Genomic DNA, 25,457 nt, shown 5'->3' on the forward strand with positions numbered 1-25,457 from the left:
CCCCAGTAGTGGGATAGTCCAGGACCAGAGTGCACAGCTCAGGATTAACCAGAAGTGAGGATGAATTTCTGAAGCCAGAGGGAAGTGAATCTGTGGAATTAATTGCCACAGTTGGATGTAGAGGCAAAGTCAGTGAGTATATTTAAAACTGAAGTTGATAGGATCTTGATTTATAAGGGTATCAAAGGTTACAGTTAGAAGGCAGTAGAATAGGGTTGAGGGAAAACTAAATCAGCCATGATTGAAAGGAAAAGCTACCAGATGGGCCAAATAGCCTAATTATGCTTCGATGTCTTATTAAGATCTTTGGAACTCAAAGTCTTGATTTTTCAATTTTAGATGTTCAGAAGTTTAAAGTAACCCACAATGGAATACATTAATATTGTACTGTGCACCTGGCATAACTGAGGCTTTAGACAAAATCATTATTACCATCCAGAATTGCTATTTTTTTTATCTGAAAAACTAGCAATCACAAAGTGACCAGTAACTAATTACAACAAACATCAAAAACAAGGTATTCCTGGATAGCAAATTCAACCAATCCTCAAAGGAGAAAATAAATAGTATTTACCTCAGATAGGTAAAGATCCAAATAGATTTCAGCAAAGAATTCAGTCAGGTTCTGCAAGAGGATCTTGATCAGTTAGCCAGGTGGGCAAAGAATGGTTCATGGAATACAGAGAAATGTGAGGTGTTACATTTTGGGAACTCTATTGTAGGTATGACCTATATATTGAATGGTAGGTCTCCGCCAAGCGTTGTAGAGCAGAGGGACCTAGTGCAGGTACATAGAATCTTGAAAGTGGTGTCACAGATAGGATTGTGAAAAAAGCTTTTGGCACATTGGCCTTCATTAGTTAGAGTAACGAGAAAAGATGTTGGGAGGACATACTGCAGTTGTAGAAGATGTCGGTAAAGCCACTTTTGGAACACAGTGTTTAGTTTTGATCAACATGCTAAAGGAGAGATGCCATCAAGTTGGAGAGGGTGCATAGATTTATGGTGACGTTGCCAGGTCCTGTGCATCAACAGGGAGAGGATTTTTTTTTAAAATTTTTTTATTTTTCACACTATAGATCACATTATTCAAGATATACACATTTCTCCTTTCAAATATATACAGTGTCATTTTCTCCCCCCTCCCTCCTCCCCTCACCCCCCACCTCCCCCTCCATCCATTCAAAACTCTGAGTCCAAGATACATCAAACCCATCAAACAATGTTGTCACTCAACATTAATGAACAAAAACTTCCACTGAGTCAATTCTTTCCATTCTCTTTTCCTTTTGCCATTTTAGGTGATAGATGTCCCGGTAGGTTTTCTCTATTATATTCCATGTACGGCTCCCATATTTGTTCAAATAATGTTATATTATTTCTTAAACTATATGTTATTTTTTCTAATGGAATACATTTATTCATTTCTATATACCATTGCTGTATTTTCAAATTATCTTCTAATTTCCAGTTTGACATAATAAATTTTTTTGCTACAGCTAGGGCTATCTTAACAAATCAAGTCCAAATTCTTTATTTTTTATGTTACTTAGGAGGAAGATCTCTGGGTTTGTTGGTATATTGCTTTCAGAAAAACCCAACACCCAACCCCAACCAACCAATTTTCCCCTGCAACCGCTGCAACCGTGTCTGCCTGTCCCGCATTGGACTTGTCAGCCACAAACGAGCCTGCAGCTGACGTGGACTTTTTACCCCCTCCATAAATCTTCGTCCGCGAAGCCAAGCCAAAGAGAAGAGAGAGAATTTTATTTAATATCTGGTTTAGACCTTCCCAAAATTTTTTCACCTTTTCACAAGTCCAGATTGCATGAATTGTTGTTCCTATTTATTTTTTACAATGAAAACATCTGTCAGATACTGTTGGATCCCATTTATTTAACTTTTGAGGAGTGATATACAACCTAAGTATCCAATTATATTGTATCATACGTAATCTCGTATTTATTGTATTTCTCATAGTTCCTAAACATAACCTCTCCCATGTTTCCTTTTTTATCTTTATGTTTAGATCTTGTTCCCACTTTTGTTTAGTTTTATCATTTATTTCCTCATTCTCCTTTTCTTGTAATTTGATGTACATGTTTGTTATAAATTTTTTAATTATCATTGTGTCTGTAATCAGATATTCAAAATTGCTTCGTTCTGGTAACTTCAGACTACTTCCCAATTTATCCTTTAAATAGGATTTCAATTGGTAATATGCCAGCACTGTATCTTGAGTTATATTATATTTATCCTTCATTTGTTCAAAGGATAATAATTTATTCCCCGAAAAACAATTTTCTATTCTTTTAATCCCTTTTTTCTCCCATTCTCTAAAAGACAGGTTATCTACCGTAAAAGGGATTAGCTGATTTTGCGTCAGTAGTAGTTTTGATAATTGGTAGTTTGTTTTATTTCTTTCTACATGAATCTTCTTCCAAATATTAAGCAAATGGTGCAATACTGGAGAAATCCTATATTTTACCAATTTTTCATCCCATTTATATAATATATGTTCAGGTATCTTCTCCCCTATTTTGTCTAGCTCTAATCTAGTCCAATCTGGCTTTTCTTTCGTTTGGTAAAAATCTGATAGATATCTTAATTGTGCGGCTCTATAATAATTTTTAAAATTTGGCAGTTGTAAGCCTCCTTGTCTATACCATTCTGTTAATTTATCTAGTGCTATCCTCGGTTTCCCCCCTTTCCATAAAAATTTCCTTATTATTTTCTTTAACTCCTTAAAGAATTTTTCTGTCAAGTGTATTGGCAGTGCCTGAAATAGGTATTGTATCCTTGGAAAAATGTTCATTTTAATACAGTTTATCCTTCCTATTAGTGTTAATGGTAAGTCTTTCCAATGCTCTAAATCTTCCTGTATTTTTTTCATTAGTGGATAATAATTAAGTTTATATAGATGGCTGAGGTTTTTATTTATTTGTATACCTAGGTATCGTATTGTTTGCATTTGCCATCTAAACAGTGATTCTTTCTTGAATTTTGAGAAATCCGCATTATTCATTGGCATTGCTTCACTTTTATTTGCATTAATCTTGTATCCCGACACTTCTCCATACTCCTTCAATTTCTTATGTAATTCTTTTATTGATGTTTCTGGTTCCGTTAGGTATACTATAACATCATCTGCAAATAAACTGATTTTGTATTCCTTGCCTTTTATTTTTATCCCTTTTATTTTATTTTCTGTTCTTATCAGTTCTGCAAGTGATTCTATGGCTAACGCGAACAATAAGGGCGATAGTGGGCATCCCTGTCTTGTTGATCTGCTTAAGTTAAAATGTTTTGATACATATCCATTTACTGTCACTCTTGCCAATGGCCCCTTATATAATGCTTTAATCCAATTAATATATTTCTCTGGTAAACTAAATTTTTGTAGTACCTTGAATAAATAATTCCATTCAGCCTTCTCTGCGTCTAAAGCAACCGCTACTGTTGGAGTTTTATTTCCTTCTACTGCATGAATTAAGTTAATAAACTTACAAATATTATCTGTTGTTCGTCTTTTTTTTAATGAATCCAGTTTGGTCTAGACTTACTATTTTTGGTACATAATCAGCTAATCTGTTTGCTAATAATTTAGCTATTATCTTGTAATCTGTGTTAAGTAGAGATATTGGTCGATATGATGCTGGTGCAAGTGGATCTTTCCCTGCCTTTGGTATTACTGTAATTATTGCTGTTTTGCACGAATCTGGTAAGCTTTGTGTTTTATCAATCTGGTTGATTACTTCCAGGAGGGGAGGAATTAATAAATCTTTAAATGTTTTATAGAATTCTATTGGGAGCCCATCCTCTCCTGGTGTTTTATTATTCGGCAGATTTTTTATTGTCTCTTGTATTTCTACTATTTCAAATGGTTCTATTAATTTATTTTGTTCCTCTATTTGTAATTTCGGTAGTTCAATTTTAGTTAAGAATTCATCTATTTTGCCTTCATTCCCTTTGTTTTCAGTTTGGTATAATTGTTCGTAGAATTCTCTGAAATTTTCATTAATTTCCGTTGGATTATATGTGATCTGTTTGTCTTTTTTCCTTGATGCCAATACCATTCTTTTAGTTTGTTCTGTCTTAAGCTGCCACGCTAGAATTTTGTGCATTTTTTCTCCTAGTTTGTAATATTTCTGCTTTGTCTTCATTATATTTTTCTCCACCTTATATGTTTGAAATGTTTCATATTTTATTTTTTTATCTACCAATTCCCTTCTTTTAGTAGTGTCTTCCTTCCTTGCTAATTCTTTCTCTATATCTGCTATTTCCTTTTCCAACTGTTCTGTTTCCTGATTGTAATCCTTCTTCATCTTAGTTACGTAACTTATTATTTGCCCTCTGATGAACGCTTTCATTGCGTCCCATAATATAAACTTATCCTTCACTGATTCTGTATTTATTTCAAAATACATTTTAATTTGTCTTACTATGAATTCTCTAAAATCCTGTCTTTTAAGTAGCATGGGGTTTAATCTCCATCTATACATTCTTGGTGGGATGTCCTCTAACTCTATTGTCAATATCAAGGGTGAATGGTCCGATAATATTCTAGCTTTATATCCTGTTTTCCTAACTCTATCTTGTATACAAGCTGATAACAGGAATAAATCTATTCTTGAATATGTTTTATGTCTATCCGAATAATATGAATATTCCTTTTCCTTTGGGTGTTGTTTCCTCCATATATCCAAAAGTTGCATTTCTTGCATCGATTTAATTATAAATTTGGTTACTTTATTCTTTCTGTTAATTTTTTTCCCTGTTTTATCTATGTTTGAATCCAAATTGAGATTGAAATCCCCTCCTATTAATATATTCCCTTGCGTATCTGCTATCTTCAGAAAAATATCCTGCATAAATTTTTGATCTTCTTCATTAGGCGAATATATATTAAGTAAATTCCAAAACTCCGAATATATCTGACATTTTATCATTACATATCTTCCTGCTGGATCTATTATTTCCTCTTCTATTTTAATTGGTACATTTTTACTGATTAATATAGCCACCCCTCTAGCTTTTGAGTTATATGACGCTGCTGTTACATGTCCTATCCAATCTCTCTTTAATTTCTTGTGCTCCACTTCAGTTAAGTGTGTTTCTTACACAAATGCAATATCAATTTTTTCTTTTTTCAGTAAATTTAGCAGTTTCTTCCTTTTGATTTGGTTATGTATTCCATTAATATTTAAAGTCATATAGTTTAATGTAGCCATTTTATACTTTGTTTATCTTTCCCTTCCGTTTCCTCATCATCACCTTTCCTTCTCATCCATTTCTGCTTTCTTTCTTTGAACAGTTTATAAGACAACATTTTTAACACATCAAACATTCCCCTTATTCTCCTACCTAATATTTCTTTAACCCCATTGTCCCCTCCCCTTCCTGAGTTGCCCATTATCCCTTGTCGGGCAACCACATCTCCCCTCTCCATTTGGATTTGCGAATTCACTCGCAAGCGTCAACTGATTTTGCAGTGACCGTAATTTCTCCCTACCCAGCCCCCCCCAGAAAAGATTTCAATTTTTATATACAACAAAGGTCACTCTCTAAATTCCCTCTTTACTCCTTTCTTCCCCTTTTTTTTCCCTCATTAATTCTTCTCTATACACTATATATTTTCTTTTAAATGCACATACACTTATGTAATATATGTATTATATATGTATATAGTCCTATACACACGTCTTTTTAGTTCGCAGTCTTTTGTACTCTCGTTACACGTCTTCATCTCTCAGTCTATTTTGTAATTGTTCTGCAAATTTTCGTGCTTCCTCTGGATCCGAGAATAGTCTGTTTTGCTGTCCTGGAATAAATATTTTCAATATTGCTGGATGCTTTAGTATAAATTTATACCCTTTCTTCCATAAAATCGCCTTTGCTGTATTGAACTCCTTTCTCTTCTTCAGGAGTTCAAAACTTATATCTGGATAAATAAAATTTTTTTGCCCTTTGTACTCCAGTGGCTTGTTGTCCTCTCTTACTTTCTCCATTGTTTTCTCCAGTACCTTTTCTCTTATAGTATATCTTAGGAATTTTACTAAAATGGATCTTGGCTTTTGTTGTGGTTGTGGTTTAAAGGCTAATGCTCTATGTGCCCTTTCTATTTCCATTTCTTGCTGTAATTCTGGACATCCTAAGATCCTGGGGATCCAATCTTTTATAAACTCTCTCATATTCTTGCCTTCTTCATCTTCCTTAAGGCCCACTATCTTTATATTATTTCTTCTATTATAATTTTCCATTATATCTATTTTCTGAGCTAACAGCTCTTGTGTCTCTTTAACTTTTTTATTAGATTCTTCTAATTTCTTTTTTAAGTCCTCTACCTCCATTTCTACTGCTGCTTCTCGTTCTTCCACCTTGTCCATTCTTTTTCTTATTTCTGATATGGTCATATCTATTTTATTCACTTTCTCTTCTGTACTGTTTATTCTTCTTCTTAAATCACTAAATTCTTGTGCTTGCCATTCTTTAAATGAATCCATGTATTCTTTAATAAGAGAAAATATATCCATTGTCTTGCCTTTCCCTTCTTCTTCTATTTCACTGTACTCTTCCTCTTCCTCTTCCTCTGGGTTGGCCATCTGTTGTTTCTTTGTTTTCTTTTTCTTCTCTTCTTTCTTGTTTTCGTTGTCTTCCATGTTCTCCTTTTGCTGCTGCTGTTCTGTAGCTGTCATTGCCGGCTGTGGAGATCGACTCCCCAGCTGGTCCCCCCTCCCGTCGGTGTGTTTTTTTGCATGCGCGGTTGCGCACTTTTACTCGGCTCAGCCAGCCATTTTTGTAGTCCACTTTCTACCGACTTGAGGGAGCGGGCTTCTCTCTCCACCGCGGGCCTCTTCGAACAGGTAAGGCCTTCTCCTTCTTCTTCCGTTGTCTTCTCTTCCTCTCTTACCGTTGGTTTCGACTTTTCTTTTTTCGTCGCCATCTTCTTTCCACCTTTATATTCACTTTACTTTAATTTTTATTTTTGTGCCTTTGTGCTTTCCTTTATTTTTTTCAACTTTTCTGGAGAGGGCTGGAGTTCACCGTCCGGCCACTACTCCATCACGTGACTTCCTCAACAGGGAGAGGTTGAGCAGGCTAGAGCTTTATTCCTTGGAGCATGGGAGGATGAGGGGTGATCTCACTGAAGTATACAAAATCAAGAGAAGAATAGATCAGGTGAATGCAGTCTTTTGCCCTAACCCAGCCAACACTCTGTTCTCACTGCTGCTATCAGGAAAGAGATATAGGTACAAGACTCGCACCACCAGGTTAAGGAACAGCTGATACCCCTCCACCATCAGACTCCTCAACGACAAACTCAATTAGAGCCTCATTCAAGGACTCTTACTTGTGCACTTGTATTGATTTTCTTTTGTTCTCTGCACTGCAAAGTTGGTTTGTTTACAGTTCCTTGTTTGTTTACGTTTTACGCTGTCTACATTTTATTTTTGCCACTAGCAATTAGGGGTAATTCTGCCACGCCCGCAGGAAAAAGGAATCTCAGGGTTGTATGTGATATAATGTATGCACTCTGACAGTAAATAAATCTGAAATCTCAGGGAATCGAGAACCAGAGGGCACAGGTTTAAGGTGAGATGGGAGATTTAACAGGAACCCAAGGGGTAACTTTTTTTACACATAGGGTGGTGGGTGTTTGAAACAGGCTGCCAGAGGTAGTTGAGGCAATGATTAAGAAACATTTAGATGGATAGATGAATATGATAAGCCCAGAGGCATATGGGCCAAATGCAGGCATTTGATGCGTATGGAGGAAGCGTAAAGGGGGGAAGAATGAGCGGAGGCAGGAAGAAGAGAGGAAAAAAAAACAACCCAATCTTTCTGTGAAATATAGACCAACATCTGCTGGAAATCTAAAAATAAAAGAAAGCAAGTAATACCAAGTTCGTAGGCACTATTTGAGGAGAGAGTGTAAATGTTACAAGAAACATCAACAAGTTCTGTTAACTTTTCTGGTGGGTTGAACATTGTGTATTGTTCTGAGATGGAAGATGGCAAATCATTAAAGTTACCCATCCATCCATGACCTGCCAACTTAGGATTTGCTGTACACTCATTAAGAAATTGTTTTGAATTAATTTTAGGAATTATACTCCTTCTCTCCACATCCAATAATGATTCTTCCCAGTCAAACTCAGGAAATCCACTTCTTGTCCTTGCTTACTTTAGGACACGAGGGACTGGAGTGGGAGGTATGGTGAGAAGGGGAGTGGCTATTCCACAATACAAAATGGAACCAGGTAGTTGCAGAGGAAGTAATCTCTTTGGGATACTGCATGGGAAATGGAAGGGAACATGCACCTCACTTAAGATTATGTTGTAAGTGGAGATTGGTTAAATGGAAGGCAAAGGGACCTCTATATTTGCTTAGTGGAAGGAGAGAGGGTGAGTGTACAAGTGTGAGGAACAGAATACATGCAGTTGTGACCTGCCAAGTCTTTACAGAATTCCATTTCGTTCAGCCTTTGTCAGAGACAGCACAGAAATAGGCCTTTTAGCCCACAATGTCCAAGCCAACCATCAAGCTCCTACTTGTGTCAAACTTCCCATTCTTGTGTTTGTTGCATATTGACCTAATGAAAAGTTCTCCTGAGTATGTTCTAAGAATTCTGTCTCCTCTCTTCACATCTAATAACAATGATCCTTTTCAACTCTGATCAGTCAAAATCCACTTCCACCAACTTACTGTCTCTGCACTGTAAATTTGCTTACGTATTTCCCATTTTGATTCCTTTTGCCATTTTGGAGGTCTATAATACAACACCCCTTTCACCATTCCTTACAGTATTTTCTCTTTTCACTCCATTATGTTGACTAATAATAAGGTCAAAAATAACTTCAACTTCAAATTGTACTAAAAGAAATTTATTATAAAGTCACAATCTACATTGTAGAAATCAGTTTTTTAAGTGAACCAGAGATTGTAAATTGCAAAGCAGTTGTATTTTTATATACTAGGACTATCTGTCAAATTGAACTCACTTTACACAAACCGTCAATTTCCCTGCTCCAGCAGCTATGCAAGGCTGTGACTTGTAGTTCAAGTCTGACTGCAAGAACAGTTTGTCAATAGCCTTTAAAAAAATCTTGGTTTAAGTGCTCAGCCTTCAAACTTTGTCATAGAGATATTTCAGATGAAGATTTTGTGTTTTCACACTGTTGGATTTCTGTGTAGTATTTATATTAAAAAATTCCAAATATTATGAGGTACAGATTATTGATGCACAAAACCTTAGTGGAGTCACTAAAAATTTGGAATCTATGATAAGCTTTGAAACGATCTTTTGTTAAAACGTAAGATCTTTGTTTGAAGATGATTATGGATATGGATAGGTTTGGTCCTTGAGTTGAGATTCTAAATTGGAGAAAGGCAAATTTTGAGGAAATGAAAAAGGATCTAGAAAGCATGATTTGGGACAGGTTGTTCTCTGGCAAGGATGTGCTTGGAGGTCTTCAAAGATGAAATTTTCAGAGTATAGAGTTTGTATGTTCCTATAAGGATTAAAGGAAAAAAAATAACAAGCATAAGGAACCTTGGTTTTTGAGAGATATTGAGGATCTGGTTGCGAAAAAGAGAGAAGTATATAACAGGTAAAGATATTACAGAGCAAATGAGGTAAGTGAGGAGTATAAAAAAAGTGCAGGAAAAAACTGAAGAAGGAAATCAGGAGAACTAAAAGAGGTTGCTTTGGCAGACAAGGTGAAGGGAAGTCCTACAGGTATATTAAAAACAAAGGATAGTAAGGGACAAAAGTGGTCCTCTTTAAGATCAGAGTGGTCAGCTATGTATGGAGCCAGAAGAGATGGAGGGGAGATCTTGAATGGGATTTTTTTTTGCATCTGTACCTACTCAGGAAACTGGCAGAGTCTGGGGAAGTGAGGCAAACAAGCAGTGAGGTCATGGAACCTATACAGATTATAGAGGAGTTGCTGTGTTAAAACAAATAGGGGTGGATAAATGCCCTAGGCCTGACAAGGTATTCTCTCAGACCTTGAGAGGGGCAAGTGCTGAAATTGCAGGGGCCCTGTATATTTTAAATGTCCTTAGCTACAGGTGAGGTGCCAGAGGATTGGAGGGCAGGTCATATTGTTCCATTTAAAAATGGCTCAAAAAAAATCCCAGAAAACTATACGCCAGTGAGCCTGATATCAGTGGTAGGTAAGTTACTGAAAGCTGTTCTAAGAGACCTGACACATCAGTATTTCAATAGATGGGCTGATTAGGTATAGTCAACATAGCTTCATGCATGGTAGGTCGTGTTTAACCAATCTTTTGAGGTTACCAGGAAGGTTGATGAAGAGTGAGGATGTTATCTGTATGGACTTTAGCAAGGCCTTTGACAAAGACCCACATATGAGATTAGTCAGGAAGCTTCAGTCACTCAGTATTCTCAGTAAAATGGATTCAATGTTGGCTTTATGGGAAAAGCCAGAGTGATGGTGGATGATTGCCTCTCTGACTGGAAGCATGTGACAAGTGGTGTGCCTCAAGGATTACTGGTGGGCCCATTGTTGTTTGTCATCTATATCAATGATCACGGTGGATAATGTGGTCAATTGGATCAGAAAGTTTGCTGATGACACAAAGATTGGAGGTGCAGTAGCCAGTGAGGAAGGCTTTCAGAGCTTGCAGAGGGATGTGGACCAGCTAGAAAAATGGTCTGAAAAATGGTAGATGGAGTTTAAAATAGACAAGTGTGAGGTCTTTCATTTAGGAAGGATACAAAAGGTAGGACTTGCATGGTAATTGGTAGGGCACTCAGGAGTGCAGTAGAACAGAGGGATCTGGGAATACAGATACATAATTCTCTTAAAATGGTATCACAGATAGAATTGTAAAGAGAACTTTTGACACATTGCCTTCATAAATTAAAGTATTGAGTATATGAGTTGGGATGTATGGTGAAGTTGAATAAGACATAGGTGAGGCCAAATTTAGAGTATTGAGTGCAGGTTTGATCACCTAACTACATGAAAGATGTCAATAAGATTGAAAGAGTGCAAATATTTACTAGGATCTGCTGAGATTTAAGGAACTGAGTTACAGGGATAGGTTAAACAGGATAGGACTTTATTCCCTTGAACATAGATGAATGAAGGGAGATCTGATTTTGGTATTCAAAATCATGACGGGGACAGATAGGTTAGGTGAGATACAAGTCAGAGGACATGGGTTAAAGGCGAAAGGGGAAAACATTAGGGGGAAATTGATGAATGTAGGAAAATTTGAACTGGTTAATGGATGGGAGGGATATGGACTGGGTGCAGGTCTGTGGGACTAGACGGATTAATAGTTCAGCACAGACTACTGGGCCAAAAGGCCTGTTTCTATACTGCAATGTTCTATGGTTAAAATGTGCTCACTACTTCATTCCTTGTAAAAGTTTCAATTGCAGACTGAAAATAGAATGATATACCATGTGGTCAATTAACCTCAGAACTCTGTACTTCTTAGGAATATGGGAGGAAATCATAACGCTCGAGGAAACTCACACAGTCATGGGAGAACATACAATGCTGAATTGGAACACATGTTGCACTAACTCCTTCAGTTATGTGTGCCTTAGACTGCCAAATTAATTTAATTTGGTTAAAATGATGAAATATTTTAAGAACAATAAGCCAGAAAAGCCAAGTAAATTTTGGAGGAAAACAGGACCAGGCCAGCAGACTGAAAACAGTGGCTTTGAAAAATAAAGGTATGGATCACAAATACAAACTGCAGTGGGCAATGAAAGCAATAATGATCTTGTTAATACAGTCATCAAAAATGATTATTAAAGCCATCAGAATGCTTGTCTTTTAAGTAGATCTGTGTGCGACTAAGCATTAGTCTCATCAAGAGTTGATTTGTCCAGGTCAAACCTAGAGCTGGCAATAAGCAGGGGCGAAGAAATGTATGGCGGTAACGTGGAAGTCAGACAATATTGTAGGGTTGGATAGATGGCATGTGGAAAATACAAAATTGTATACTGTTAGAAAAAAAATTATAATTTAAGGAACCAACCAGAAAAATTTTGATGATTTGGAAACTATACATGGATTTTGTTGATAAAATTCAATCCATATCGTCCGCTATACCCACTCCTCCCAATTAATATGTTCAAGATAGAATTAATATGTTAAAAATATAAATAATGAATGATGTGAAATTATTCAGGTGTGCTTTCTTTTTTCTTTCTTTGGGGGGAGGGGGAAGGGATGGGGATAAAATTAGATTAAGTATAATTTTGCATCATTTTTAATATAATGCATTTTTCAAGATGAAGAAATATGTTTGTAATTGATGCAAATGGAAAAAATAAAATTTTCAAAAAAAGATTATAAAACTACACTGGAATATTAAACCATTCTGATAATGGAGGGAGGTTGGTGATGGAGTTATCTTTATTGACAATCTAATTAGAGAAAAATATAGCAGGGGAAGAAAAATGGTTAATTTGGTCCTGGTTATACTTCTGTTCCTTTAATTCCCTTTACACCTTCTTTTTTGATAATATAATTGGAGAATGATTGAGGAAGATGAGGGGCAAAAATAATTTCCATTCTTCGTAGAACAGTCCCAATATTTGATGCACAGACTTTGCCATCAGAATGCTTGTCTTCTAAGCAGATCTGTGTGCGACTAACCATTAGTCTCATCAAGAGTTGATTTGACCAAGTTAAGCCTAGAGCTGGCAATACTCTTCTGTCACATAAGCTGCAAAAGAACAATAAATAGATAACCACATAAAATCTGACACCACAACATTGAAATGCAATGCCACCACATTTATGAAATTAAAAATCTTTCAATATTCAACAAACTGCAAAATTTGTTCATATAAATTTAATGATAACCAAAATATCTGTGCTCCTCCAGATCTGTCCTCTAATTTTGGTCATTGCACCCCTGACAATTATGCTTTCAGTTCTGACATTCCTCCCACACCTCTCTATTTCTCTTTTCCTTTCAGATATTGCACACATTGTAGCTTTTTGTCACCTGCCCCAGTAATAGTTAAGTTTCCTTCATAGCATTTTCATAAAGCACACTGCAATGATTTAGTAAAAATGCAAGATAAATGCAAGTTGTTAATTAACTATTGGCTCACTCCATTGCAAATAAATTTCATTCTGTTCTAAATAACAAAAATTGACGAAGTACTCAAAGAACCAGTTTCTGGTAGAATTTAAAGGAAAACCAGCTATTAATACAACTAAAATTAACCATTGGGGATTTTATTTCAAATACACCCATCTGTCAGACCCTTTTAACAGTTATTTTCTATTCTTTATCATATTATTGTAATTTTTTTCTTGCACTTTTTCCAATATGTATATATTCTTTAGAAGAACCCAAAAGAAGCTATGGACTAACCAAGGCTTTATAGATAGTTAACATATTTTCCAATCTTGAATTCTATTCCTCTGGAAATGGAAACAAAATACAGTAAATCCCTGGTATTCAGCACCTACCGGGATTGGTCGATACTGGATATGGAAATTTTTCGGTTGCTTGAAAGTCACTCTTACAATGCCAAACTAATACACCAGCATTAAAATAAACAATTTAAAAGATAAAAGACACTACTAAATGTAATTTGAAAAAAAAAATCAGTATTGTAGTCCTTAATTCTGTAAAGACCTCTTTAATCAGATGATTCCCATAACTTACAAAATTTAAATTAAAATTCGAATCCCAGTTGCTGCTGCTATCGTGCGAATTGCTACGCTAACCATGTCACCATCATAATTAATTCTCCCTCCTCCAAGTTTACAAATAAAGCCTTACTAATATACAATATACTAACCAAGAGTCACCCCAACGGCGAGTAGCATCAACCAGCTCTTCATCCTGGGTGATGCCATTTTATTCAAACACAACTTTATTCAAACAGGTGCTACAAGCAAAGCATGACCAAGGCATTCCACTGGCTGAATATTTGCTCCCATCTTCACCAAGGGTTTATTTGTTATTTCAGAGGACATTTACTTTTGAAATTTTAAACAAGTATGCATTTATTTATTTTCCTCCTTTTTTTTTGCCGGTTGCTTGAGGTTTCTGGTTGAAGAGTCTATAATCTTTCTCTTTCCCCAATGCTGCCTGACATGCTGATGGGTTCCAGCATTTTTGGATTTTAATCCACTATTTTGCTAATTTGTAATGCTATATTTTAATAATTTGCAAGTTTGTACACCTAATTGCCTGTTCATCTGTACCACATTTGGACTTTTATGCTTAATTTTTCTTGGCACAAAATAATTTATTATTTAATATGCAAATGAGATGGAAAAATTATACTTGCCCTAATTGACTATGACACAGATGAGAATCACTTACTGCATCTGCTACCTGCAAAAGAAGAGCAGAAACAGACTTTAATTTCTATTAAATAACTCTAATGTCTGTTTTATCTACATTCCGGTTATGGACACAACATTAGGAGCAATAGGAGACCATTTGACCCTGCAAGACTGCTGACCTATCTATAGTAATCTTTCACCATCTTGCATATCAAGTATCAATGTACCTCCTCTTCATAAATATTTAAATGTTCTGTGCCCTCATTCAGAATGAAATTTCACTTTGTCTTATTTTTAATCAATGAGCTCTTTTTCTAGGTTCTTCCTCTTCACATCTCCTATCTTTGCAAGACCCTTCAGAATCTTGCATGCTTCTTTCAAGTTACCTCGCATCCTTCTAAAGTCTTTATGCAACTTTCCAATTCTATCCCTCTAGTGATGTGCATGTTATTCTGAAAGAAAAATGGCAATCTGCAGCGCAACTCTGTTCCTTTATTGCACTTAAATTCATTTTTTAGTAAAATAAAGTGACCTCTTTATTCTGTATTGAAATTGATTTGTCAATTAAAAACGCATGGCCTTTTTATTTTATTTATATAGCAGATTTAAAATAACTCACGTTGACCAAAGTGCTGTATAGATCATAAATTACATCCTAACTTAAGCAGCTATTTAAAGTGCAGTACAAAACGGGTACCCGAGGTTTAGAATTTTAATACAATATGGTAACAATCATCAATCGCCTCAAAATGCTTGCGAGTAAAATTACAACTTCAGCCTGGATTTAAGAGTTAAAGGAAGGGACTGATTTGATGGATAGAGGAATACTGTTCCGTGGTTTGGGGGCTGCTATCCTGAAAGCATGAACTCCCTGGGTCTGCGATTTGAGTATGGAACAACCAAGCACCCTAAATTGGCTGATCTGAGGGGTCTTGAAGTAGAGTAGGGCATTAGGGGATCAGTGATGAAGGAGGGGGCTAGTCTATTGATGGCTTTGAAAACAAACTGGAGGACTTTAAAATCTATCCTGAGGCGTACTGGCAACCAGTGAAGGGAAGGAGAATAGGGGTGATATAGTCCCTTTTCTGCTGAAGGCCTCAGCTGCAAATTTTAAAATGAGCATTTTTTAAAAATAAATTGTAGAAAAACACTAAGACTGGAATATTGAGCAAATAAAGAATTGCTGGAGGAACTCAACAGGTCAGACAGTATCCTGGGTAGAAATGGTCAGTCAACATTTTGGGTTGGGATCCTTTATCAAGGAGGAAAGAAACTAGAGGGAAGGGGCCCAGAGGTGATAGACTATAGGTCAGAGGGAGTGACCTGGTGGTGTAATGGATGAGGCATTAGCCTCCAGAGCAGCAAATTATGGGTATGAGTCCCATCTGGATGTGATTGAGTGGTTGTGTTTAAATAGACAGAATTGGTTCTACTGAGCTGTAAATAAAAGGTGGAGTAGGTGCGGAAGAAAAGTTTGTGAAAGGGAAAAATAAGTACAGGAGTGGGTAAAGAGATGGAAACGGATAGAGTTGGATTACCTAAGTTTTAAAAATCGACGTTCATACCATTAGTTTCAAACGGTCCCAGAGAAACATGTTGTTACTCAATTTATCATCTGGCCTCATCCTAAAAATGGATGGAGGTTGAGGTCAAATATATTTGCATAGAAATAGTTGGGGGAGTTAAAATTGATGATTCACAAACAGAGCGTGGGTATTTAATGGTCACTCAATCTGGCTTGGTCTCACCAATGTAGAGGAGTTCTTAGGTTAGGTTGGATGATGTGTATGGAAAAGCTTTGCCTCACCTGGAAAGTCTTTACAGGATCATGACGTGATGGATATGAAGAAATGATGTGTAACAATGACAAAGCTTTCAGAGAAAGGGTGATCTCCGCTCAGTGATTTTACTCAGTGATCTCTGCTCAGTGATTCCACTCAGTGATTCCGCTCAGTGATCTCCGCTCAGTGATTCTACTCAGTGATCTCTGCTCAGTGATTCTACTCAGTGATCTCTGCTCAGTGATTCCACTCAGTGATTCCACTCAGTGATTCCACTCAGTGATTTCGCTCAGTGATTCTACTCAGTGATCTTTGCTCAGTGATCTCTGCTCACTGATTCCATTGGACAAGGTAAGGAATCAGTATTTTATCATTTCATGCTTCATTTTCTTGAGCTAAATTTACTGACTTCACAATGGCATCAAGGAAGAAACTGTTAAACTGATAATGGATTAATAACATACAAAAACTTCATAACCATTTGAAATCTTTTAAGATGTTGAAAATACACTTTCAGCTTCAGAACTAGATACTATAATTTAGTTCTCTTCAATGTATGCTTGATTACATCCATTTTGATAGAATACAACAACAAGTTCTTCATTAAAGAATCACAAGGTTGATTCCAGGAATGAAAGGGTTGTCATATCAGGAGCGTTTGACAGCTCTTGGCCTGTACTCGTTGGAATTTAGGAGAATGAGAGGGATCTCATTAAAACATTTCGAACGTTGAAAGGCATGGACAGAATAGATGTAGAAAGGTTGTTTCCATTGGTGGGAAAGTTCAGGACAAGAAGACTGAGGCAATCCACTCAGAACAGAGATGTGGAGGAATTTCTTCAGCCAGAGGGTAGTAATTTGTTGGAATTTCTTGCCAAAAGCAGATTTAGAGACCAAGTCATTGGGTGTATTTAAGGCAGAGATTGACGGGTTCTTGATTAGCCAGGGTATAAAAGGTTATGGAGAGAAGGCCGGGCAGTGAGGCTAAGTGGGAAAATGGGCGGCTCATGGTTAAATGGTGGGGCAGACTCGAAGGACTGAATAGCCTATTTCTGCTCCTGTCATGATCTTTTGGTTTAAATACTTATTGTGTATAAACAAATAATTCATTGCTTTGTGTATTGGGTACTTTTCTTTTTAATTTTGAAATGTGAGGTTTCATCAAGACTCTGTGAATATCTGCTCTCTGCCCAAGGAAAGTAGTTTTACTATATTGATAATGAGGAAATTCCTGAACTTTCAAACAGGAATAAATAAACAAATCAGAATAGTGCATTATTTGGAGCAAAATTAGAGGTGATGGTAAACCTATGTATCCTTTCCTGTTGTCCTGCTAGATAAAGGAGATTTAAGATTTAGAGTGGGTAAGAATTCCAAAATGTGCAGCTAAGTGTTTAAACAAGAACAATACATTCTATTACTTTGTAAAAATGTACCTGATTGACACAGATGATGGGGCTACTAAACCTGTGACTGAGATGGTGGAGCATGGCTCCAAACTTCTGAAGACATTTGGCTTTCGCAATGGAATCAGTGGCTCCAAATTCACATCTGAATAAAGCTGCTATTGAATCAATCACCACCAAACGTATCAAGCCACGTGATAGTAATATTGGTAATCTCTTACTAAGACAGTGATTGAAGGATTCCTATCAAACAAAAACAAAATACAGGCATCTAGTATCTCTCAATCAATGATACTTGATCAAGGCACTAGTTCTTTAACTCTTCTCAATCGTCAACCTTGATTACTGCAAGACAAACTTATGAACATTTTAACAAATAACGCTTATCTAATGATAGAAAAATGTTTGGTGAGGTTCAAGTTGTTCTGGTCAGCAATGAACATTCTGCGTTTATCTCTGACTTGCAAGTTGTCTTCATGGTTAGTTAAGGCACTTCCTAGTTAAAGCCATGACCTGATTTTTATGTGTCTGTATAAATATACGGCATGCTACAACATATAATCCCTCAATGTAATAAAAACAAGAACAAACCCCACCCATAACACCATGCATGCTGACATAGCCATCTATCAAAGTTTTAAAATCTCTAATGAAGTGCCCAGCACTGGAGTATAGTCGTAGAAATTCCAGAAAGTGGCTGTCATAAAGTTCAAGATTTTGTGCATTACAGAAATCCTGAGTTGTAATATTAACATAGCAGTACCAGCACTTCTTCATTAAGTTTACATAGTTTATAGAATGTGCAAATCAGAGATCCAGGCAACAAAAGCAATGGTGATCATGACAAGCAATTTAATCATTCTGATCTTAATAGATGCACACACTAGAACAAATTTAAATAAAATTCAAATAATTGCAAATTCTACTTGGTAAATCCAAAATCACACTGGGCAAAATATCTGTACTTTTCCAGAGATACTTCTGAATGAGGGAAAACCTAAAATCATTGCTGGATCTGAATTAGTCACATGCTAGTACACTTTAAGTCAGATCTGTTTATGTGACATTGAAACACATGCCATTCCAAATGAATTAACAAATGAACAGCTCAATTATTTCAGTTGAATCAACTTGGATTAATATAGGCTAGTTTAAGTTAAATGAGGTTTTATTTCTAAATGTTTAGAGTAAACAAACTACTGTGAACTTTATATTTTTCCAAGACAAAAAAAAATCAACTTTAAAAGCTAAAGTATTTCTTTATTTCTATGGACTCATTAATTTTATGATGTAATTTTTCAACTCAGGCACTCGTTCTCAGTGCAAAATTTTAAGTAGAAACCTATTATTAATTTTTAGAACTAATCACTTGCATATCATACATGTCCAAATATTGCTATAAAATGAGGTATCTTCAATTTTTATTTGTATCATGTTAATCTCTGGGTGGATTTTTTTTGCTTGTAAGATATAACAGAGAAAACACTCATTCACATTGAACTCACCACATCTGCAACATGTTCAATAAAGATGCTGTTACCAAACTTAATCTTGTTAACAACATCAACGGGTACATCAGCTCTTAACGTGGGCTGATAGGCAATCAATTGCTGTAAACGCTTATTTGGGAAAGTATCCTCTGTACAAATATACACAGCTCCTAGAAGGATAAGAGGTTCAAAAAGTTCAAAAGGGATGTGAGAGGGAAAAATAATCACATTTATGGATCCCAAAAATGTTCAAATGAGACAAGAAAAAAAAGAAACAAAAACTGAAAATTTGAACTTTGTATTCAGACATAAGAATATATAATTTACCATGTTTAATGAAATTAATTAAATGAAAAAAATAAGACGTAGCACAATCTTTTCTATTTTTGTGTCCTATTGTGCTCTCAAGAGCTTTGCCCTCTCAGTAATTGTTTAAATGCACTCTGAACTCCTCAGAATTCAGGACAAGAGAGGGTAATTTGACTGAATGTCCTATACTTACAGTGCATTCATTTCAAAATTCTACCCCAAATTCAAGGAGCTTCAAGGGCTATTTCTCCCTCAAATTGAATGCAAGATGAGAAGTGCACAAGGCTTTTATCCTGAGGTCATTTAAAAAGATTTATTATTAATTAGCTTGTGAATTTCATTTTTGTTTTCATTTGAAATATCCAGAAATATTTTCGGTATTTATGATTAAGCTTGTTGCTTGTTTTGTAAACTTAAAAATTTTATCACCTTGCGTGTTTTGGTTAATTTTAAGGGCCTGACTTGGCTAACAATAAAATTATTTTTCTAACGATTCAAAGACAAGACTTGCTGCAGATTACAAAATCTTCCTTGATATTATTAATATTTTTTTTTACAAATAAATGCCTTTGAATTAAGACTACTTTGGATATTTTAGTTCAAGATTCTTAGGACAAGATAACTCATTCCACACAAGTCTTGTACCACATAATACTACAATAGCTCTATTACAAATGAGGTAGAGACAGGATAAGAGCAAGTTCTTCCAGGACTTCTAAAACCTGGTGATGCTGTGAAATCTATAGTTCCAATCAAAGCGTGACTTTTGATCATTTCACTGGGGCAGATCACAATAATGACAAACTCAATTCATCCCTTGAGCAATAAAGCTGCTCTGGGAAAGTTAACTAGTTTATCACAGTTGGGTGGATCAAGAAGGGAGCCTTCGAGTTAGCAAGAAATTTGAGAAAAAACTTCTCATGCGTCTATCCTAAAATGTCTGATTACATTGTTATGAGCCCAGAGGACCCCAAAACCCAGCAGCAATAGACATTCATTAAGACCAATGGTTACTTAAAGAAAAGTTGCTTTTAATTATCTTTAACCATGAAAACAGAATCACACTTTAACTTATCACTTTTGACTAACTTAACCTAATTTAACCCCCTTCTAATTCTAAGCGCAAGTGTACGTAATGTGTGTGTAAGTTCAAAAAAATTAGTTGGTTCACAGTCCAATCTCACTTCTCATTCCTTCAAGTTTACTGGTTGGCAGGGAATTCTGATAGTGTGCACAGAATTTAACATTTATGAAGTTCACCAGGTTTTTGTTCTTGAAAGGTAAATGGTTACTGCTCAGGAAGGTTCTTGTCGGTTTTCAGAGAGAGATTTGTTGTTCCAGGACATCCACAATTGATTGCTTTTTAATCAGCCACTCCAGTGTCTTGCTGATGAAACTTCCCCCCTTCAGGGTTCTCCAGATGATAACCTCGTTCTTTCAGTTCCTTTTTGTTTCTCTTATTCCAAGTGAAACATTAGACAGCCAGTTCTCTCCTCTTACATGAACCACAAGAGCTTTGACCAGGCTGAAATAAGAACCCATCTTCCAAATGGGGTTTTCCACAAGCTTGCCAGCTTGTCCTGTTCCAGTCCCAGCTGTTGCTGCTGACTGTAACACTGTATAAGTGATCTCTGTCTCTCTCTCTCTCACACACACAGAGAAAAAGCCCGTTTGACTCTCTCTGCTTGCCAAACCACATGACCCTCTTAGAACAGCAAGTTCCCCTTCAGACAATATGTGGCACCAACAAGCTCTTTCATCTGTTGCCTTTTTGTAACCAATCCATTAGTAAAGTCTCTTGGGCACTCTCCAAAGTTTTTGCAAAGTCCCTGAGGCACAGACAAGTCTTGCATTAGCAGAGCTCCAGTATTTCAAATAAGATCTGTTTTACAGTGTTTGTATGTTACCTACTCTAACAAATCTTTCCCAATTTATCTCCCAAAAACATATCTATATACTCTGTCACACATCACTTGAGAAACCATCTCAAAAAGAATTCACCGCACATGTTGGAGTTCTAATAAAACAATCATAACAGAGTTACAAAAAGAAAATGTTGGAAACCCAGCAAAGTAGGGCAGCATCTGTGGAAAAATAAAGTTACGTTTCAGCACAAAGTCCTTTTGTAATAATTGAATAAAGTAAAATTCTTTTACCTTGAACCAAAAGTTATCCCTTTTAGGTTTTTTACATCAAGAATAGATTTTATTTTGCCTTACTATACTCATTTAACTAACTTGTACAACAGTAAATCATAAACTAAAACAATATTTACCTGATTCTCTTCCACCATAACTGCATGGGAACTGAACAGACAGACAGAGCTGCAGGCAGATCTGAGTCTTCCCCGCTGAACTCTCTCCAACAATTTCTGTGATTCCCATTAATGGAATTCCACCTCCTAGTAGCACATCTAGTATTGGGCAACTCATACTAAGTCTTTGATTTTGTGTTGGAAAAGGACATTGACCATTGTATATCTGGAGGGCTGGAGAATAAACGAAGTATAACAGCTACATTATTTCACACTATTTCCAGACTTCACCTTTATTACCTAGCCAAGAGAATAGGAAGAAAAGCAAATAATCAGTATATTGGCAAGGTGTGGAAGCTAATCATCTCATCAGGTAACATTTCATCCTTTTTGCCTCCCCTGTGAAACAAAGAATGAATGAATGAATGTGGAGAAATAATTTGCCAGTAGAAAATCAGAAAACCAAAAATCTAAATCACATACATATATATTTTAGTATCAACAAGCACTTGACTGCATAGTTTATGATAAATAAGTGAGGTTATTTATCCTAACTCACATCTCTAACTTTGAGATCAATTTCTTACCCCAATTTCAGAGACGGTGACCAAAGTCTACCATGGAGCATTTAATTATTCCAGTTTACTCTTATTGATATCTTAGCTAATTCTCAATTTAGACAAGCTAACAGATACTCCTTTTCCAAGGGATAGGTTCTACAAATTCATGACTTAAACAAATTCTAAAGATAATAAGTTGATTGCAATATATATTGTACTATGTACATGGGCACCAAAATTATTTTTGCTGTAGCTGGAAGAGGTTCTTTGTAATCAAAAGCTAAAAAAACCTATAACAATATGCTGAATTGAATTAAAATAGACACTACACACAAAAATAAGTTGGATAATGAATATTCATCATTTTCCTAATGCAAAAAAGTGACCTTGAAATAGTGCAACAATCTTTGAAGGTCCATGATTAGAGTAACAAGTGGAAATTAAAAAAAACCCAGTAGCTGTTGGAAATAAACTGTTCTTGAACTTGGAGTTCTTGTCTTCAGGATAGACAATAGACAATAGGAGCTGGAGTAGGCCATTTGGCCCGTCGGGCCAGCACCGCCATTTTAGATCATGGCTGATCATTACCATCAGTACCCCTTTCCAGCCTTATCCCCATAACCCTTAACTCCGTTACCCACAAGAGTCTTATCTAACTCTCTTTTGAACATAGTCAGCGAATCCGCCTCTACCACCCTCTGTGGCAGAGCATTCCACAGATTCACACTTCTCTGGGTAGTAGTGTGAAGAGGTTGTGGCCTGAGAGATGAGGATTCTTTCTGATGTTGGCTGCCTTTTTGAGGCAGTTCCTCACATAGATGTCTGCAGTAGATGGAAGGTCGAAGCCTGTTGGACCTGGCTGTTACCTTCTGGAGTACTTCTGGGATCTCGAATTCCCAAACCAAACTGTGATTCAATCTGCCAGTATACCATTCATAGTGCACCTGTAGGAGTTTGATAGAATATTTGATGACATGCCACATCTCATCAGACTCATTAGCAAGTAGGGGCATGATCTAAAAGTTCGTGCATCACTTGGAGCTCACGACAGTGCTTTCAGGTCGGGAGACAAGATGGCATCAAGATCAGTTAGGCTGAACTCTCCTACAAACAGAAAGGCAAAGCATGGGTTTGCAGAGAACTAGACACATGTGTAACATCAGCAACACGAGGCGCATGTGGCAGGACATTCGAAGAATAACTGACTAGATGTCAACCTTGCTGATGAGTGATAATGATACCTCCCTTCCTGACAGATCAATACCTTCTACGCATGACTTAATGAGAAAAACATGGTGATTTCAAAGAAAGCCCCATCTCCCCCTGAAGAACAGGCACCCTGAATAGCAGCAACTGAGGAGAGTAAGATTCTATTCAGGGTGAACCCACAAAAAGCAGCAGATCTAGATAACAAACCTGGTCAGGAGATGAAGGTTTGTGCGGTTCAGCTGCCGGAGGTTGTAACAAAAATCTGCATCTCACTGCAGCAGTCCATTGTTCCTGCAGGTTTAAGATAGCTCCCATCATCCGGTGCCTAAGAAAGTGATGGCAATCGGACTAAATGACTACCACCCAGTGGCACTGATCATGAAATGCTTTGAACAGCTGGGGATGGAACACATTAAAGTGCACCTTCCAGTGACATTGGACTCATTCCAGTTTGCCTACCTTCCAGTCTAGTCCACACTGATGTAATAGCCTTGACCCTCCACTTCGACCTGACCCACCTAGAGAGCAATGAGTCATTCTCAAAATTTCAGCTTGGCATTCAACCTGATCATACCTCAAAGGACGGTGGATAAACAATACTTGCTGGGAGTCACTGCCACTCTCTGAGACTTAGTGCCCTTCCATGAAACTGGACTCTGGACTTCTCGATGGAAAGACTACAGTCTGCCCGGATCGTTTCTGTCCTGAAAAGCACAAAGTTTCTTTGCATGTGCAAGTCACTTGCAGCCTGAGGGAGTCCCTTGACTACAAGTCACCAACAGCTGCTGTTCCTCGCTGGTCTGCTGTCATGGTCTCAGTACTGAAGGTGTGGAGCATCTGTGCTAGATGAGATTGGTAGTCAGTGGGTTCGTCTAGAACTCGTGAGTTTATTTTGTCTTGCGCTCAGCATTCTTAAGGCGCTCGATACTCCCTCCCCCTTGTGCCGGAAGTCACGTCAAGGCTAAGTAAGTGTGTGGCCTGTGTACATCCGGGCTCCTTGCTTTTAACAGAAGGATGAGCGGCGCCATCTTTTGTGCGGCTGCTCCGATGGCGTGTGCGTTACACTCAGAGCCGGTTTGCCTGACCACCAAGCGCGTTTGTTGCCACAGGTGTACAATTTCACATAACACTGTCTGTATACAAGGCAGGATGGCATGACTGCCCATCAGTAAGTGATGCTGCCTCACACTTCCAATAACCAGGATTTGATCTGGACTTGAAATGTTTTATGGAGTTTCCACTTCTTGTAAATACCTGAGTTTCTGAGTGCTCCAATTTCCTTTTGCGTTTCAAACACAAGCTGGTTGTTTGAGTAATTGGCATATGTAAATTGCCTCTCAAATAGGTTGGTGGTTGAGACTCAGAGATGTGCAAGGAAAAGGTTGCAGGGAAATATGAGGGTAATGCTTTGTAAACTGGCATGGACGGTGGGCTGAATGTCCTCCTTTAAATTATAAGGAAATATTAACTGAATATAATCATCCAAAGGACATTGACTCCCTACAGAATGCAATATAGTTGAGGCCAATCATTCTTTCATTTAGTGACTCAGAAAGTTATAAGGAAAATACACAATTCTTGATTTTGCTATATTTTGTTTTGGTGTCAAGAATTATTGCAGGTCTCTAATTTCTGAAACAGCTGAGACTAACCACTGAGCAGACTATGAAATATAACTTTATGTGTGGTTGAACAGCACATTAATTGTGTACTTTGGACAAAAGGGTTCAAGTTTTTTTTTGTTTGCTTCCAGTATAACAATCTATTTCCTATTTATAAAAACTATTCAAATCTTGTAGCCTTAAATCTTAGATCTCCTTCATTTGTTTTTTTTTTCCCAATAAATAACATCTCGCAGCTGAGCTTTGGAATAGCTCTCACACTCTGTATGACGTTGAGATTATTTATTGTTGTACATACAAGTATAATTACACGTGCACTGAAATTCTTGCCTCAGTGTTAGGTCTGCTTTGTTCATGAATGAGTGAGACAAACACCAGGCTGAGTCGAAATCAGGGTTCTTTGTTCTTTATTACCGGATTGTAACACTTGCGACTAAACATGTTAGTCGGAGAATGCATTCTGCCGTTATCAGCAAAATGGTGATTTTTTATACCCTTGGATATGTGCTTAGAACATCA

General features: G+C 36.9%; 1 protein-coding gene across 3 annotated transcripts in view; it reads right to left on the bottom strand.

Annotated features, from left to right (window-relative positions):
* Nucleotides 1-8,870: 8,870 nt before the first annotated feature.
* xrcc3 (X-ray repair complementing defective repair in Chinese hamster cells 3) overlaps nt 8,871-25,457 on the bottom strand; it is a 29,318-nt gene continuing 12,731 nt past the window's right edge. Inside the window, exons 3-7 of one of the 3 annotated variants that reach the window (XM_069916520.1) lie at nt 21,569-21,781; nt 19,000-19,154; nt 17,525-17,737; nt 14,310-14,356; nt 8,871-12,721 (exon numbers count right to left, since the gene is read on the bottom strand). In XM_069916520.1, the coding sequence (XP_069772621.1) occupies nt 12,472-12,721; nt 14,310-14,356; nt 17,525-17,737; nt 19,000-19,154; nt 21,569-21,781 (878 nt within the window). In that variant the 3' untranslated portion in view covers nt 8,871-12,471. The remainder of the gene's footprint in view (nt 12,722-14,309; nt 14,357-17,524; nt 17,738-18,999; nt 19,155-21,568; nt 21,782-25,457) is intronic. The other 2 variants (XM_069916521.1, XM_069916522.1) reach the window with 2 other exon arrangements.

This window comes from Narcine bancroftii, chromosome 2, assembly GCF_036971445.1.
Source record: "Narcine bancroftii isolate sNarBan1 chromosome 2, sNarBan1.hap1, whole genome shotgun sequence".
Taxonomy (NCBI): domain Eukaryota; kingdom Metazoa; phylum Chordata; class Chondrichthyes; order Torpediniformes; family Narcinidae; genus Narcine; species Narcine bancroftii.